This window comes from Malurus melanocephalus, unplaced genomic scaffold (genome assembly GCF_030028575.1).
Source record: "Malurus melanocephalus ecotype Western Australia unplaced genomic scaffold, MMel_1.1 scaffold_169, whole genome shotgun sequence".
Classification (NCBI taxonomy): domain Eukaryota; kingdom Metazoa; phylum Chordata; class Aves; order Passeriformes; family Maluridae; genus Malurus; species Malurus melanocephalus.
The window spans coordinates 1102665-1120236 of record NW_026623401.1 but is presented as its reverse complement, the minus strand read 5'-3'; the positions used below and the strand labels follow the sequence as shown (position 1 = coordinate 1120236).

The 17572-nt window shown below is 44.5% G+C and overlaps 1 protein-coding gene across 1 annotated transcript in view; it reads right to left on the bottom strand.

The window, feature by feature from the left end:
* The window catches only part of MEGF11 (multiple EGF like domains 11), a 191448-nt gene that overhangs the window by 14600 nt on the left and 159276 nt on the right, over nt 1-17572 (bottom strand). The window contains exons 15-19 of the mRNA XM_057372272.1: nt 16309-16437; nt 13438-13566; nt 12620-12748; nt 10022-10150; nt 9648-9881 (exon numbers count right to left, since the gene is read on the bottom strand). Coding sequence (XP_057228255.1) covers nt 9648-9881; nt 10022-10150; nt 12620-12748; nt 13438-13566; nt 16309-16437 — 750 coding nt within the window. The remainder of the gene's footprint in view (nt 1-9647; nt 9882-10021; nt 10151-12619; nt 12749-13437; nt 13567-16308; nt 16438-17572) is intronic.

Here is a 17572-nt window from a genome sequence, read left to right as displayed (position 1 = left end):
ACCCATTTGGGATGTGGTCACTGGGAGGAATTTGACCCTTGTCACCATCAGCTCTCCTCAGCAGAGCACACAGCTTCGTTCTTCTCTTCAAAACTTGCAGCCAGAACACAAATGCTGATTTTTCAACCCAGCTGCACCACTTAGAGCACATTTATTAAAGTCTCRGGGTTTCTATTAAAAGCCGTGGGTTTGCAGGATTTATAAATCAGCTCACAAACCTAAAATTTGGCATGAAGAACTATGGACTAGAATTGATTTTTTAAAACGGAATGATTTGGGGACATTTCTAAGTTTTTCTGAATGCAGCAATTAGGAAGAAATGTGATTATAGCTGTCTCTTTGTGCTACTATCATTTCTTAACACACCATAATTTGTTAACTTTTTTTTAAGATAGAAAATACTTCCATTTTTACTGTGAAGCAAAATTGCTTTTCTGGAGGAAGAMATCCTTCATAGTAAATCTATCCATTAAAATTCCAGGCTGGTAATTTTTGCAATTTGGTTTAAACGACTTCATATTTGGCAACTTTTCCTTTGAGATCAATGAGATACCAGCCTCAGTGAAGCAAAGTCATTATCTGCTGTCTGAAATAGCTGGACAGGTGACAGTGGCCACTGGATCACCACCAGCCATTTGTCAGGTTTTTAAGACCATAGTGATTAGGCAAAGAAGAGCAGGAACTCCATCACACCTTTACCCTCCAGGAGTGCAATCAATAATTTGCCATTTAATTCCCTGGCTACTGACTTCAGATCTCCCTGGTCAGAAACTTGTGCTGCTCAGTTTTAGGTGCCCATCCTGAATGTTCTGCAGCCATTCTTTTCTGCAGTCCTCCTTTTTCTTAAGAAGTTTTAGTCAAAGGTACTTCAATGATGCTTTCTGTACTGAATTCTCTTTTATTAGCTGGGTGACATCCAGTCAGACCATTTCCAGTGACCTCTGTTTTGCAGTTTCTAATTTTATGTGAAGTCCTCGGTAGAATTTAGAACTTCCTTTAATAGATGTGAAACTGCTGGCTTTAAAAATTCAGGACATCTAATAGCAATTGATTTTTATGATGTCTGTAGAACCCAACACCTGGACTTTTGCTGCAATGCTGGAAGRGAGTGAAGGTGGAATTATGAGCTTTGCAAAAGCTCAAGGTGAGAATCCTCCATCTGCTCGTGACCAGTGCAGCAGCCTCATCCTTTACAGAGGATTCTTCACAAACTTTGCAGCACTTGGTAAAAGTGAGATCTGTTCCTGCTTCATGCACAGTTCAAAAAGTCAAATACAAAGCAGGCATTGAGGTCCTGAGAGTGGCTCTGTGAGGGTCCTGCCAAACACCCTCTGAGCAAAACAGGTCCTCAGCAGCTGAAATCTGTTCTGTAAGCTCCAGCAATGAGAGCTCTGATGAGAGGAGACATGTGGAGGTAAATGTGCATCTCTATTTATCTGCTTGGGAAAATTTCGGTGCAGTAATTCAGTGGCAAAATTTCACCTGAGCTCATATCTGATACTCCTTGGTAAATTCAGCATCATTTCTAGCTGGTGCTGCACATGTCATGAGAAAAAAGGCCAAACCTACTTGTGGAAGAAAGGTCAAGGTTTGGCTTCACTTAAACTCACAGTAAAATATCTTTATTCCAATGGATCCAGCATTTTCCCCAAGCTTCCTGCTGTGGGAAGGGCAGTGACTTGTGCAGGGTGCTGGGAGTCCAAAACCTGCACTGAGATGCTGGAGCCTCCTCCTGAACCTCAGAGCTGCAGATCCTTCTCAGGGCCCTTGCACAGAGMGGAAGCTCAGCCCTACAAGCTCCTGCTGCACATGGCACAGGCTTGGGGACACAGGMGAGGAAGGATCTGGATCCCTGAGTTCCTGTGTCCAGTGCCTTTTACTGCAAACACCCAGGCACAAAACCCCTCAGCCAGCTGATCAAGCTCCATTTTAACAGTAATCAGATTTCTTTGTCCCATTAGTCTCCCTGGGAAGCTATTCCAAAATCTCACTGATCTGATGGTAGAAATCTAATTTCCAGCTTCAATGCATTCATGGCCAGTTCATCCTCATTTGTTCTCGTGCCAGCTCTGTCATCTCACTTAAAGAGCTCTCCTCCCTGCTCATGTTTACCTTGCTGTGTTTATAGATGGCAATCCTGCTCCCCCTCAGCATTCATTGTGCCAGATAAAAGAAGCCAAGCCTTTTTTCAGCCTCTTCTCACAGGCTCCCCCTTGTCCTCCCACTTGTTTTCCTCCTGCCCGTGTTCCAGTCCGTGCTCTGCTGGCACAACCTCACTGGGGAGGGTTTAATGCCTTCACTGGTCCTTGTTTCTCAGCAAGAGATTCACCTTCAGGGTTCTGAGCAGTGGCCAAATGTCTGTCTGGCAGAGGGGGAAGGAGGAGGTGAGATCCTTCCCCCTGCTGCTGGAGGGATGTGGGAAGCTTGGCCCTGCTCCCGTCCTGTGCAGACAGACCCCTGCCACAAATGGTCCCCAGTGCAGTGCTGAGCCCTTTGGCTCCTACCAAATCCTCACCCTGAGAACTGCAGCAGGGTCAGAACTCAGTGCCAGGGATCCCAGAGATGGGAGAGGGATGGGAGAGGAGAACAGGAAGGAAATAGGAACTATGTGTGTAGAGCTGGGGGGAAAAAGAGAATGGGAAAAGGGACATGAGAAAAAAAAAAGGATTAATAGCATGGAAAGCTCACCAAGAAAAGAGGAGAGAAAAGGCAAAAGACACAGAAAGAAAGGACAAGAAGGGCAGGGAAGCACAGGAGAGAAAAGTGGAGCTGGGCTGGCAGCTGTTCTGCTTTTGTGCTTTGCCCAAGCCCTGACAGGAAAGGCTCCAGCCCATCGCCSCCAGGCCTGATCTCCTGGAGCACAGGGAGGAAAACACATCCCGGGCTCTGGCTCAGCCCTTCAGAGATTCCTTTGCCATTTTTTTTCATTTTGCATCTGTGCTGGTTCCTTTGTGACCCCAGCTGGCACTATAAAGAAATGAATCCTCCAAGAACAACTTGTGCACATTTCTCTGCRGAAAGTGGGAATGGCACCAGGCAAACTGATTTGGAAATGAACTCGTTAAGGCAGCTATTAGGGCTTTATGTGCTCCTTTGTCTTACTTGGCTGCAGAGCTGCAGACAGACAAAGTGTATTTTTGGCCATCCTCAGCTATTCAGCGCTGCAAAGCATTCTCATTAATAAGGGAGATGCTGGGAGATCTAAAGGAAATATCAGGCCATATATTTTGATAAATGCCCTGAAAATACCAGTTCTATTGGTCTTTCTTTCAGTGCCTATCAGGATGACCTGACTAACTCCAGTGACCAGTGCTGCAGCAGGAGGAGAGCCCCAGTGCACCACTTGGGGRTTAAACCTTTCCAAAAGCTTCATTTTTGAGGTAGCTCTGTGAGAAGATGGCACTGCAGGCTGGGAATCCAAGAGAGGTGCTGGCTTTGACCTTTTCTGAGTTCATTTAAATTTCTGCAAAAGGATAAGTGGTCCAGATGGACACACATCCTAAATTTGACATTATGATTGTTTGCACTTTCAATTTGGGGAGCAAAAACTCATGATGCAAGGGGACCATCTACATAAAAACCCCATATTTACACATCTGTCTAAACATTTCTCTGAGAAATCCCTGGAGCCAGCCTTTCTATTACATTTTAATGAGATTTTCTTTTAATAACCAAGAAATTACTTACAGGAGCACATGTAGAGATATTTTTGCCTGTTCTGTACAATACTGTCTTTTTGGCATTAATCTTGTTCTTGTGGCTTTCCAGTGAATAGTTACATTTGGATTAAGGTGGCACAGCTTGCAAGTACCATCATTTTGAAAGCTGACAGCCTTGATGAAATCAACTGCATTTCCTTTTTTCCCCTGCTCCCTCTGCTTTGGCCCACCTGGGCTTATTAAGGCTCTAAAGGGAGAGCTGTTTTACCATTTGCCATATCTAAATTTACTGCTGAAGTGCTGAATTGAGTCACAGTGCTGTTCATGAATGGGCTGAGGGAATTAATTGCAACAAGTGATAAGGAAGGTACTCCTGGATGTTCCAGCTATAGGGTTGGAATAGCTCTGCTGTAGAGCCAGGAGTGACAGCAGAGCTTCCAGAATGTCCCTGGATGCGTCAGGACAATGCTCTAAAGCACCCCAGGTACCTTTTTGCATCTTTCTGCTTGTCTGTGTCAGCAGGGAATTTGTGTGAAACAGTGAAACAGCAAAGTGAGATTAGTGATTAATGCTTCACTGATTTACTTGGGTTACGTTAATGGATAATGATATTTATCGAGTTATTTATCTCTCCCGAGAAGCAAACATAGTTTAGAGCTGCTAAGACACYAAGCCTTGCTGACCCAGACAGGCATGAGCCTCCAGCTGCCATTCCCAGAGATTGGGAAGATACGGGAGGGGAAAGCCAACCTTTCTGTGTCTGGGAATCAGGAACAACACCCTGGAGTTTTAAACGATGCTGGCAGACAGCAGGGCCCGAGAGCCATTGCTTGGGTTGATTTCCTTGAACTGATAAGAACATTGCTACAGTGGGGTGGGGTAATATCTACCTTACAGGAGCTGTTTCCATCCAGATTATTGGGGAAGAAGCGTGAAGTCACCCCACATGAGAGAGTGTGGTAGCTTGGATTGGAAAAACAATGAACACTGCTGCTACCTTGGGAAATATCTGGGAAGAAAACAAGTCAACACAAAATACTTCGGAAGCCACAACAATTYTTAAGAAACTGAAAACATGGTAGAGACAATCTCGTTTAGAAATCTTTGCTGGAGCACTGGGTGTTCTAAACCATCTGCAGATGCATCTATCTTGCATTGTGGTGTGAAGCTTTTGACTATTAGCATTAAATGTAAGAGAAAAAAAGGAAAATATTTAAATAATACAGTATTATCTTTTTGAAGATGTTAATGAAGTAATTCCTGACAGTCCAGCTGCTTTGCAGGTGAGGGGAGGGAAGCAAAACTCGGGAAATGCTTGGGCTGCAACACAGCTGCCTCCTYACTTTAAACTGTGGAAGAGCTCCTGAGCAGTCTCGTAGTTATGRAACAAATGAAATATTTTCGTTACAAAACCAGGAGTAATGTTAGAAATCAAGATGCTGTAGCTGTACCAAGGAGTCCAAAATATTTCACATTGTGTGCACAGGCTTATTAAAAACCAAAACTGAAGCCCTGAAAGGCAAATGTGGGCAGTTACACTGTATACTCAGAGACATTTTATCTATTCCTTCAGTGTAAGTTATAAACACATTTACCAAACAGAACAATTTACCAAGAAAGGCATCATATTTATACTGGCAGTTCTAATGAAAACATCAATCCCAATCTGGTTCCAGCTGCATGACAAATTGATAAATATTTCAAAGTAGCATCAGAAGAAAGGACGGAAAATTTCAACTGGAGCAGTATCATTAGCCCTGTAAGGAGCAAATGGATGGGTTTTAATAAAGCATGGGCTCACACTGCAGGCAGAGAGGCTGGTTGTGGGCAGCAGCTTCATGTCAAAGGGCAATGAACCCATCAGCACCTTTCCTGAAGCCTGGCAGCAATGGGTGAGGAGGGACAGGGACCTGGCTGGGGCTGGGTGCCCCAGCCACCATCGCCCACCTCCCCTTGCCCTCTGCATTCGCCAGGCTCTGAACATGCACTTTGCTTTGCTGACATCTTGTGGAGATCTAGATTGAGCTTAATTTACTGCAGACGATCCTGTTTCAAGAAGTGGGTTTATCTGCAGGGTGTCTCTTACATAAGGGCTGTGGCTCAGGGGAGGCTGCTCCTGCATGTGCAGCTCTGACCGAGCACTTCTTTTCTGCTGAAACATGCAAAGGGATTTTCGAGGTCAGCGCTATTCTGTGGGAAGTGCAGAGCCTTTGAGTCCCAGCTGTTTTCCAGAGTTGCTGCTAACAAAGTGTCTCAGACCAGGATGTGATTACAGAGCTGAAGTCTTTGCACTGAACATTGTCAGCCAGGCTGCCGGGGCTCTGCCATCTCCCCCAGCTACAACTCGGTGACATTTGCGATCAATTCAACCCCAAGCACATCTCTCTTGGGGTCTGTCAGTGAGAAATGGGGCTGGAACCGTCCCCTCGTGTCTGTGTGTGCCCACCAYCCCCACAGCTGCTCGCACCCAGCCTGGAGCCTGCTCAGGGTGCTTGGATCGAGGGCTTGTCTGTGTTAAACACAGTCCTGGTTAAACACGGACACTCAGATCCATGTCCTTCTGCTCTGAGTGTTGGTGGAGTCAGCTCTGCCTCCCCCTTCCCTTTTCCACTGGCTGTGGGCAAGGAGCAGCTGGAGGAAGGGTCAGGAGCCTCCACTGTTGCTGTGAGACTCGAGGCACCCACCGGGAGCTGACTGAGACAATGGGATTCTCACCCAAGCTGGAGCTTGTTCTCACCACCCAAAATGAGCTGAAATCAAACTCTACCAGACTGCCCTGCTACTTAGCCCAGTGTTGAATTAATGACCCTGAGCTTGTACACATCCCCAAAATCCTTTTCTTGCCCCCCCTTGCACGCAGCACCCTGAACTCAGAATTATCCCTTCTACACAGTTCCTGTTGGTCGATAYTTAAGTAGCCACCCAGGCTGATTTACCTTGATAGCACAGTCCATTTTCTACACATTTATTCATGAAGCTCTTGTAACTGCTGCCTGGAAATACATCAAACTCAAATCTAATGCTATCCCTGTTTAAAAAACCCAACTAAAAAAAAAAAACCCAGCCTACAAAAAATCTCTCTCTTCCCAAAGGTGAGAATTTTCTTCTGGTCTGAACAGTAAAGAAAGACCTAAATGCCTAAAGGAAAGGGAATTAGACYGAGCTCCTGCTCTGAGCCTGGGCTGTGGGGTGACACAGAGAACATCAGTCCCCATCCCACAGGACAATAGTGTGGGAACCGGGCACARGGCCAGCCCCAAAAAGGGAATAAGTGAGCACTCTGCAGTAAATACAAACTCAGACTTGTCACTGCTAAATGGAACTGCTCCCTTCTCTCTGTGTGGGTCTTCTCCGCCCTCACAGTGTCAGGGAGACGGCTGAAGGCTCCAAACAGGAGGGTTCACTTCGCCACCTCCCACCACCCATCATCTGCAGATCATTTCTGGAAGTGTCTTGTCTAGGCTTCAGGATCCACGGTGCTTTATTTGTACCAAGCTTTGCTCAGCTCTGGGCTCTCAGCAGAGGATGCACCCATAGCAGAAAGTTTGCTAAAACCTTGATAAGACCTCAAACATCACTTCAGCCCATAGCCAAGTCTTTGTGAAAGTCCCACTAAGAAATCTCTGCTGCTCTCCAGCACTACCACAGAGTTTTCCCTTCTGACCCCAACTCCATGAACTGAACAACCTGCACTTTAAAATATTTTTTGGACATAGTGCACTGCTCACATGCTGAGGAGCACCATTTTGATTTCAGGCTTRTTTGGGAAACTTTGCTCTCAGATGCATGTGCTGTGCATAAGCTCTCCCAGCATGGCTGGCTTTCTTTTGCTCTGGCTGCTGGGCAAAGTGTGTGTTTTGCTGCCACATCCTTCATCCACAAATGCAAAAGARTCCAAGGGCTGCCCAGGGGGTTCCCCTTCCTTATAATCTCTCTCCCACATATGCATGGATTATCAGCTTCAGAAGAGCTGAGGACGTAAAGACCCAAAACATCCTCCAGAAATTAATGTACTGGAAGAAATTGCTGCCTCCAGGAGCTTGGGATCTGTGWATGTGACTCTGTTTGGAAACAACACCACCGCTACCCAAATAAGAGTAAACAGGAAAACAACAACTGGTGATTCAGGAGAGCCATAGTGTTACAAGCCACAGAGGGCTGGATGCTGCAGCCATCCAGAGGGATTTCCTGCCAAAGTACATGGGTTTACACGGGATTATGTTCATTGGACAAGTACAGCTGCAGARTATCTGCCCTTAATCCCCAAGCAAGCCTGCTGGTGAAGGCTGGAGTCGCTGTTTGCGCTATTGCTGCCGTCCTTCAGCACCCTCTGTGACACACGTGGGCACTCTGCCCTCACACACACCCATGCTGTCTCTCCAGACATTCCCTTTCTGTGAGCTGGTCTCAGTATCCACCTCCCCATTTCTGCTGAGCACAGAGCCTGCCAGCACCTTTYCCTTCCTCTCTGCTCTCTGGAAGCGAGGCAGCATTGGTAAGGCCSAAGTTTGGGCAGTTACTGATGGGTAGAAAATCTCAGTAGGGGAATGTGTTGGAGGACAGTCAGAATTTGGAAGGGAGTTTTCAGAAGCTCTTGTCTAGGATTTGTGAAGGGCAAAACCCAAAACTTGAAACAATGCTGGTACCTGCAGGCAATTTATAATGAGCTGAAGATGGAGCAGTGTGTTTCTAACGTCTTAACCTTCCTCTGCAAGCTCAGATGGCAGAGTTTTCCAAGGGGGACAAGGAAGAAAWCTGTCCTTGTGACCTCCCGAGAGAGATGCCTGACCCCACCGTGCTGCAGCTTCCTGAGTGATACAATTCCTATTGCTACAAGAGCTGCACAAAGAAAGAAGAAAGAAAATGCCCGATCTATGCATCCCCATCATTGACTGAGATGAACAGGAAAAAAACATTATTCAACTCCTTCCTGGAGAAGCCCATGAAACCCCACTGACCTGGTGCTGTTCGTGACGATGAGGAGCTGGTTCTTGAGGGTTTTTACAAACTGAGCTGACACAGAGCAGCAATGSCACAAGGGCCAGAATTAAACTCCCTGCCCAAGGACCAAAGGAGATTTATAATTGCTTATAATTTAGTGATTTTTCAGGTATTTAGTATGTATCCAGGAATTTAGCCATCTCCAAAATACTTTTGTTCCTCATATACTGAAATATCATATGGCATCATTGGCGTTCCCACCATCTGGGAAAGGTGGCTGCACCTGAGAGGAATGTGAAGAAATCCTCTTCTTACCCAAATGGGCAGCTTAAGCAAGAGCCTCAAAGCCATCTCCTGCCTGGCATTGTCCCTGATATTGGCCAGAAAGGAGTGGATAAGAATGACAGTGTTAAAAAGGAGATCACATCCTTCAAAATTTAGCCAATCCGCCAAGAAAAGCTGCCCTCCACAGCAGTAGCAGAGGAGAGAAAGGAAGAATGCTTTGAYCCTGAAGAGCCTCCCTCTTCCCATCTCCTGCTTTCCTCAGCTCCGGGGAAGAACATTCCCACCAGGGATAGGGACTGCTCTGCACACAGCATAGAGTGACAGCAAACAGACACCTCAAATCACAAACTGCAACACAGCCAAAACCAAACCCTTACGACTGACCCAGTCAATCCCATTCCTCAAAAAAAACCCCAAAAAAACAACAAAAAAAACCCAAAAAAACCCCCAACCTTTCCAAGGTTTCACAAAGGGAAAACCTCTCTGCACTGCAACAGGAATGCACAGGACTCAAAATTCCATGCAGCRTATTTCCTGCCTAGGTATATCCCATATCAACTTCCACACAGAAAGCAGCTTAAATCAGTTCTATATTTGCTTCCTGTCCCATTTATGTGTTTAAAGATCCTGTTATTCCACGGAAGAACAGAAGTGTCATTATTTTTGAGGCTCGACAACACATGTTACACATCACAGAAACTTGTATTTCCCCAACAGACAGGAATATGAGTCTGGATTTGATTAACATAAAAAGACCCTTACCAGAAAGTGAGTAATCTGTATTAGTCATCCTCATGGCTGGAGTGTAGGACACACTTGGCATGTCATGGCCCTTCTCCTTCTGTTTCCGTCGATACCACACAAAGAGTGCCAGCAAGACCATAATAATTAGAAGGAGAATAATAATTCCAATGATTGCTCCCACTGAGTGCCTCTCTGATCCAAGAGCAGGGCTAATTTTAGTATAGGGGTTTAATTCTTCCATCATAAGAGCCGCTGTTAAAAGTAATTCATAACACACCGTAAATGGAATCGCGCATTTCATTCTGGAAACTGKTTTTTTTGAAAGCAAGTACATCACTGGAGAGAGGGAGAGAGAGGGAGAGAGGGGTTTTCTGGGTAGAATCCCACTGTACCTTGATCACACCGGATTCCTTTGAAGCCTGGACTGCAGTAGCAAGTACCTGTGACGTGGTCACACGTTGCATTGTTCATGCACTCACAGAGCTGTTTGCAGCCATAACCAAACGTTCCTGGAGAGCACTCTGGGGAGCCAAAGGAAAACATGGGAAAGAATCCTACAGTTTTTGGGAATGGGCACAACACTTGYGGTGGGAAATTTCGTAGAACAATCTCCCAGGTTATAGGATCTCTAGGATAACACTCCAATATGAAATTGTTCTTATTTTAAAGCAGAAATTAAATGTGTTTCATGTGCAGCTTGTCACTTATTAAGCTGTAACTTTCTGAAAATTCATACAGTAAAATCAGTGATAGGTACAAAGGCTTTAGAMGACTTAAAATATATTACAAATGTTGAATTTTACAGAGCTGGAGCTCAGAATCTATCAACAACAGAGCTTAGCAATTTTCACCAGACTACCTTTTTTTCTTTTTCACAGGGGCAGTTGCAAAGAAAAGTTTTAATGAACCTTTATATGAACCCAACAGACTTCAGCAAACAAATCCCACATGCTTTCCTGCTCATCCCTACCAGTGCCAGGAGGTGAATAGAACATTGCAGGTGGAATTACAGAACTGAGCATCTGAATGGTTTGATTTGCTCTGCTTCTGTGTCAGGATTCCTAATATAGAAGGAATTTCTGTCCTGTCTTTGTGTTTCTATCAAAGACAAAATGATTGAATGTCCAGCTGAGAAATTTATTCATATAATTACCATGATGGGCTATTACAATAAATCTGGAGGCAGCTTACTATACTTCTGGAGGCACTATTCAATAAYGAATTGAAAGAAACAATGTCTGTCACATCCCACTTATTTCCATGGAGAAGCTGCACTCCTGAAAATGCACACACTTGCCATGATCCTGCAGAATATATTGTTTAAGTTGTGACTCCAGTGTGTCATAGCAAATGTTTTTCATTGCATGACAACATCTCCCCAGTGTCAGTCCCAGAGTAGCTTCTGGTAGCCAAAATTTAATATTAAGTAATGAACCATAGCTAGTATCTGTTTATTGATTTGCATGTGTATTAAAGTTGCATTGCTTTCTTTARTCTGCTGGTCCTCAAAGAAAAAAWGAAAATTATTACAATTAATGCTCATTCTTATATTAGCCTGCAGCCTACTTAAAATGAATAAGGCCYAAATTTTGGGACTGCACCACAGAAATGATGCCTGCAATTAGGCATTTCATCTGCAATGCAGTGTGACTGCCCATTCAGCAGGATTTGGAGAAGGAAGGAGTCTTAATGAAGAGATTCTTTTAGAYTAAATAGTAGAAAAACAAGTAAATAAATGTATTTGTAGTTTGGATAAAAAAGARAGCCTCAGGCTTTGTACAGAGGTCAAATTAAAAAGCAAGTCCTTGTATAAAATCTGCTATTGTGCAGTTCTTTGTGCGACTCTTTAGTTTACTATTTTGATTGTGGCTGCAGAAAAGGGTGTCCCCAAATTCCAGAAAGTTGTCCACTTCCAGACTTACAGTGGTGCCATGTGCAATCCCCCACGAACACACAAATTTGGCCTCGAGACATTCGCTTTGCTGAATGCAGGTGGGTGCAAAAAAGTATTTGTGGATTAAATCACATGCACAAATACTTCCACAAGGATCCAYGTAACAAGATACAGTTTAAAAGCCTTCCCTTGCAAATCTAGCAGGAATGTCACTGAATTATCTTACTGCCAAAAAAAGTGAGGGAACCCTGTGAATTAATGTGTCAGGAAGGTGAGATGGATTCAGCTGTGTTTAGAATCCCAGCAAGTGTGAGAATTTCCTTGTGATTTACTGCACTGAGCAAACAAGCAATTATTCAGCTACAGCACATCCATGACCCTCATTCCATACTCTTTAAAGAAGCCATTTGGCACAGGTGCTAAATATTCCAGTGGGACATGGATAACAAATCCAGTAAGGCATTCCAGACCCCTTCGTGTGAGWATTGAAGTTCATTGGGAAACACTTGCCCACTGCTCAAGCTAAACACAGACCCTTYCCAAAATAGCAAGCAGCCTTGTTTTCCTTATCTGCTTCCACTATAAAGATGAATCTTTATTTGGTCTATGTCTTACRTCCAAACTTCTGTGGRAAAGCCCMATATCCCCAGGATTCCTTGSAAGGCAGAGAACAGGAAGGACTTAYTCCTTTTAACCCTTCTRTCTCTCTTCATGCATTGGGAAASCTGGGGCTGCTGCTCTCAGCAGCRTTACCCAGGCATGAGGCAGCTTTAGGGCTGTTTTTTTTTATAAATTAGGCAAAAAATGTGTGGGAAGGCTCCACCCAGTCAGCACTGAGTGCAGTGATTTTTTTTTCTCTCACCCAGCTTTAGCCTGGGAACAAAAAAGTCCAATTTGCAGTGATTCACTGTATTTCTTTATGCTTAGACTGTCCAGTTTTCCAGATACAGCCTCTCCTCCCTATGGATCATATAAGGTGTCTGTGGTCACCGTCCTGCTGACACCAACACCTCATTTGAGAGGCTGTTTGTGCAAGGAATTCTGAAACAAACCCCTCTCTCTGGAGAAAGAGAGAGCTGAGGTGGCTGGTACTTACTCTGCTCRCACTGCTTGCCTGTAAATCCCGTCCTGCACGTGCACTGGCCGGTGATGTGGTCACAGTCAGCTCCATTCTGACACTGGCACACATTGGCACAGTTTTTTCCATAAAAAGCAGCTGGGCAACCTTTCAGGAATCAGAACAAGGAAAGCGTAAGAAATAAGCTGAAAGCCAAACTCAGATGCATTATCAGCACAAAGTATATGGGTTCATAAATCTATGGATTTTCGGCCTCTGTATATTTAATGCCATTTATTTGATGGTCTAAATGCAGAGATACTGTGACAGCCAATTTTCTTGAAGTAATGTTTCTCATCTTTACAAAATTGCCTCTTAACTATTTCAGAAGAATGAAAACTTGACCCATCCCTACAAACTACATTTTCAAGAAGGGAAAGGAGATGCTAAACAGAAACTCTGTGGAAGACCAGGGATCAATCAATTACTTGCAAGTGAAAGAACCATCTTGAAAGGCTCACCAGAATTGGATCTCTGCTTTCATACTGGTAATTTGGCACTAGGGTGAGAAATCTCTAATGTTTTCCTAAATCAGACCACAAATACTGGGACATTAACAAGCGGGGACACTGACTGTGCAAATTCTCACAATGAATCAATAACCTAAATGATCTTCCCCTCCTTTACCAAGCGCCAAAGGCATAAAAACCTTGGAAAGCTTCAGGACTATTTTCTTAGGGGTGATGTGAGGTTACCAGCAGTGAGCAYGTGGTTTTCCAGGGAAAACTGCAATACTTGGAAGAGACACGAGGTAGCAGCACATACTTTGACAGATGCCCTGTCTCTGAAAGGCTTACGCTGAGTGCAGTAGAGCCCCGTCCAGCCATGGGTGCATCTACATTCTCCATCGTAGGGGCTGCACAGTGCTCCGTTGTGGCAGTTGCATGAATGAAAGCAATCGGGGCCCCAAAACCCAGTGGGACAAGCTAGGAGAATAAAAAACATTTGTCAGTCGAGGGGAGAAAAAAAGCAACGATTCCGTGTTAGTGCTGAAGAGGGGCAGCAATGAAAGGAGAGCCTGTGAGACACCAGCAAAAGCAGAACCTGACACTGCTGAGCTTGGCAGAGACTCCTGGACAGTGACCAGTCCTTCCTGGACAGTGACCAGTCCTTTCTGGACAGTGATCAGTCCCTCCTGGACAGTGACCGGTCCTTCCTGGACAGTGACTGGTCTTTCCTGGAGGGAGACTGCGGTCCTTCAAGCCACCAATTGCTCTGCAAACCCTGGTGCCACCCTGTAACCTCTCCWGTGCTGCCAAGCCCTGGCACAGGGATTTCTCCAGTAGGTCCATGGAGGGGATTCTGCCCCTCTGCCCTCCACCTGCAGAGCTGCCTCCAGCCCTGGGGAACAACATCAGGAGGATGTGGAGCTGCCAGAGAGAGTCCAGAGGAAGCCATGGAGATGCTCCAAGGGTTGGAGATGGGATACTGGGAAGAAGTTGTTTCCTGTGAGGGTGGKGAGGCCCTGGCACAGGGTRCCCAGAGAAGCTGTGGCTGCCCCTGGATCCCTGGCAGTGTCCCTGGCAGRTTGGAGCACCCTGGGACAGTGGAAGGTGTCCCTAYCCAAGGCAGGGGATGGGACTRGATGGRCTTTAGGGTCCCTTCCAACCCAAGCTTTCCCAGGATTCTGTGATTCCATGATCCTCTGTGTAGGGCASGGGGCAGGGTCAGGTCTTTGCCTCACTGAAAACCACTGAACCAGCRACCCTTGACACGACCTCGCTCTGTGCTGTGCTCTGGCCACGCTCCCTGCCTCACTGCCATTATCTGTGAAGACAATTTAGGCAGGGTTGCAAGATATGGAGGTAATTTAATTTTCTTTTTGACATTCTGGAATTCTTGCATAATAAAGCCCAGCTATTCAGGTTTACTTTGCTATGCAATCAACYACTAAAATTACCACATTCATTTGAAACACAGAGTGCTACTCCAATCATGTAAAAAATGCAAAGACAACTTCTTCCAGTATGAATTCCCATCCACAAATTCAGATTGCTTTTGTTGTTGGAGCTAATATTAAATTGAAATCTCCGGGTCTATTTTATATTTCAACAAGTACAATATTAATACATTTTAAAAAGTTATTTTAAGCCTCCCTCCAAAAATGAATGCAGTAAGTTACAGTTATTAGTGCCAGACTAAAAGATCCAAAATTAYGATAGCCCTTCAATATAACAACTATATTTTTGCTTTAAAAAGCGCTTTCCACTGCCTYCTGCTAAAGACATGAATTAATAAGGCACCGTTCCCAGGAAACCTGAAAGCACTACCATGCCTCTTCCACGGATGCCAATGGCTCCATGGATGATAAATGGAAGTTTCTGGCATTTGACAGACACCTCTAAAGCCAGAATGAACGGCCAAAAAAACGCTGCCATGACGTAAATCCAACAAAAGGTCACTGGACTCACACCATGTAAAGCTGAGCAGGGTTTGGCCCAAAGTGTTTGTGCTATGAGCAACCAGAAACACTTTTCCAACGCCTTTCGAAGGCTGAGCTGCAGGGGTTGTCAGTGAATCCAGAACTGGCTCTGGAGTGGGAGCTAAAATTATCTCCTGAGCAGCTCGGGCTCGGGGTCATTCCAGGTTATCCGGAGCGCAGGGCTGGGAATAGCTCRGGAGGTGAGGCCAGGTGCCCACGGGAGCCGGGGGTGGCCCAGGGTCACTTTGGGGAGGCACACCTTGTGTGGAAGGAGTGACAGAGCACAGAGCCACGGCCCCTCTGCTCACCCAAACCACAGAGCAGCCACAGCCAGCTCCTGCCTCAATAACGGGCTCTGCTGACCCGGCCGGCCTCGCTCGGGAAGGAAACCAGCTTTTTTCAAGGTTAACAGACACTAACATTCATTTCCCAATTACATGGCTAAATATAATGAGGAATATGTGCAGCTTTCTGTCTTTTTTTTCTTTTCTTTTTTCCRTTTTTGAGTGACAGCAATATTCTGCCTGTGGAAGACACACAATAAAGCAAAATTACAGCCGTCTGTTTTTATCCGATTCCTGCTTTATCACTCGAAGTTTAATATATTTTACTCTGGAATGCTGTCTAATATGCTAGTTGTAYCCTGAATATGAAGTAACATTTCTGAATGATCGGATATTGCCTCCCTCTGTGATCTAGCTTCAATTAAGGGATGCTCTCAGGAAATGACACTTTGGGATCAGCAAATGCCAATCTTCTACCTGGGCAATTTTCAGAAAGAAATCCTCCATCCCTACAAGGCCACATTGACTTTTACAATTAAATTACATTTAATAGAAATATTTCAGCTGCCTAATTTCTCAATTCTGGGGATTTTGTACATGAAAACATTTACTGGTTAATAATGTCTAAATGTAATAGCGGAAAGAAAACGATTTCAAAAAAATAAATAAAAGGGAATCCAGCTACAAATTAAAAGGGAGCATGGAGCTTTCTTTTCTGATAAGAGCTTGTGACCTCCCTTTCCTGGAATAAAAGGCTTCTGCAAACTCCAAATGCAGAAACTAATTCAATCCAAAGCTAACTGAGATTAATTAAAAGAAATCAGCTCTAAAGAGAGTAAGGCACTGGCTGCAATACAACAGGGACTTTCCCTAGAATCTACCTTTGACTTTCAGAAAACACTAAACAAGCACAAAAAATACGATATTTGAAAGGAGAGGTGGAAAAAGAACCCTTTGCTTACTCTGAGAGCAGTCCATCCCTATCCAGCCCGGGAAACACTGGCACGATCCGTCGATGGGATTGCACGTCCCGTTCTCGGTGCACTGGCAGACCTCGGCACAGTCCTTCCCRTATTTCCCACTGGGACACACTGAAAACACAAGGCAGTTTACTCTTCAAAAGGAATGGGAGGCAATCATAGGACTCAGCATTCAGCAGTTAGAGATAAAATTAATTACAGCATTTTTCTTTGATGAAGCAAAATTCCTCTGGAAAGCGGGAAAAGGCAGAAAGTATTCGAGCCCATTTTGCTTGCATCCCAGGCATAAAAACAATAGGAAAAAGTAATTTCAAAATCCATTTTTCTGCTGGAAAATGAAGCTAATATAGTCAGAAGATTGTAATTATTGAAGGGCAGTATGGAAGGATGGCAAGAGGAGAGATAAAACAGAGAAAAAGGGTCTTTGGGAGAGGAARGGAATAGGAAAGTTGAGGAGAATTCAATGAGTAGCAGCCATAAGTAAGTGGCTGGAAGGAATTGATCTGGTTTGCAAGGACTTTTATACATTTAAATATATATATGTATATTATATATATGTTATATATGTTTGACTGAGAGTTCTTAAACAGATTTTCTGCATCCCAAAAAAATGAGCACCTCTCCCTCTGTGCCCACCTAACTCAAGCTGGAAGAAAAGAAACTCTGAATTTTTTTCCAGAGTCATCTTGTATCATCCTGAGCACAGTGACAGGAAACTAATAGACATGTAGATCTTCAACCTCCCACCAAATTATTGGAAATCTTTAACGGTAAAGTTGATGGAAAGCTCTGCTCAGTAACGAATGAAATGTTTCATTTCTGGGCTCCTATTGGCTGTGTTCCCTGACAAAAACAGATGTATTTTCAAAACAAGATAAAACATACAGTCCATCTTTGCAAGGAGTGTAACAAATGGAACTGGACTTGGATCCTGGTAAATAATAGCGATGTCAAAAAAGTGATTAAGGCACTTCCCTGAATTATGCAGCTGTTTCACCACTTCAGCCTTTCTCACTTTCTCAAAAGTAGTCTCTGCAGGTGACCTCAATCTATCCTGACTGTGAATCAGCCACAGATTGAAATCCTGAGCTGTGATTCATTGGCTTTTATATAATATGCCATCCTCTTCTCTTACTACAACAGAGTATTGTTTTCTGCCTGCCTTTCTCTAGATTATGGACTTATCTGTAGGAGTGGATAAAGTTGGGTTTGGCTTTCACACTGTGTGCTAAACAGAACAGTTCCT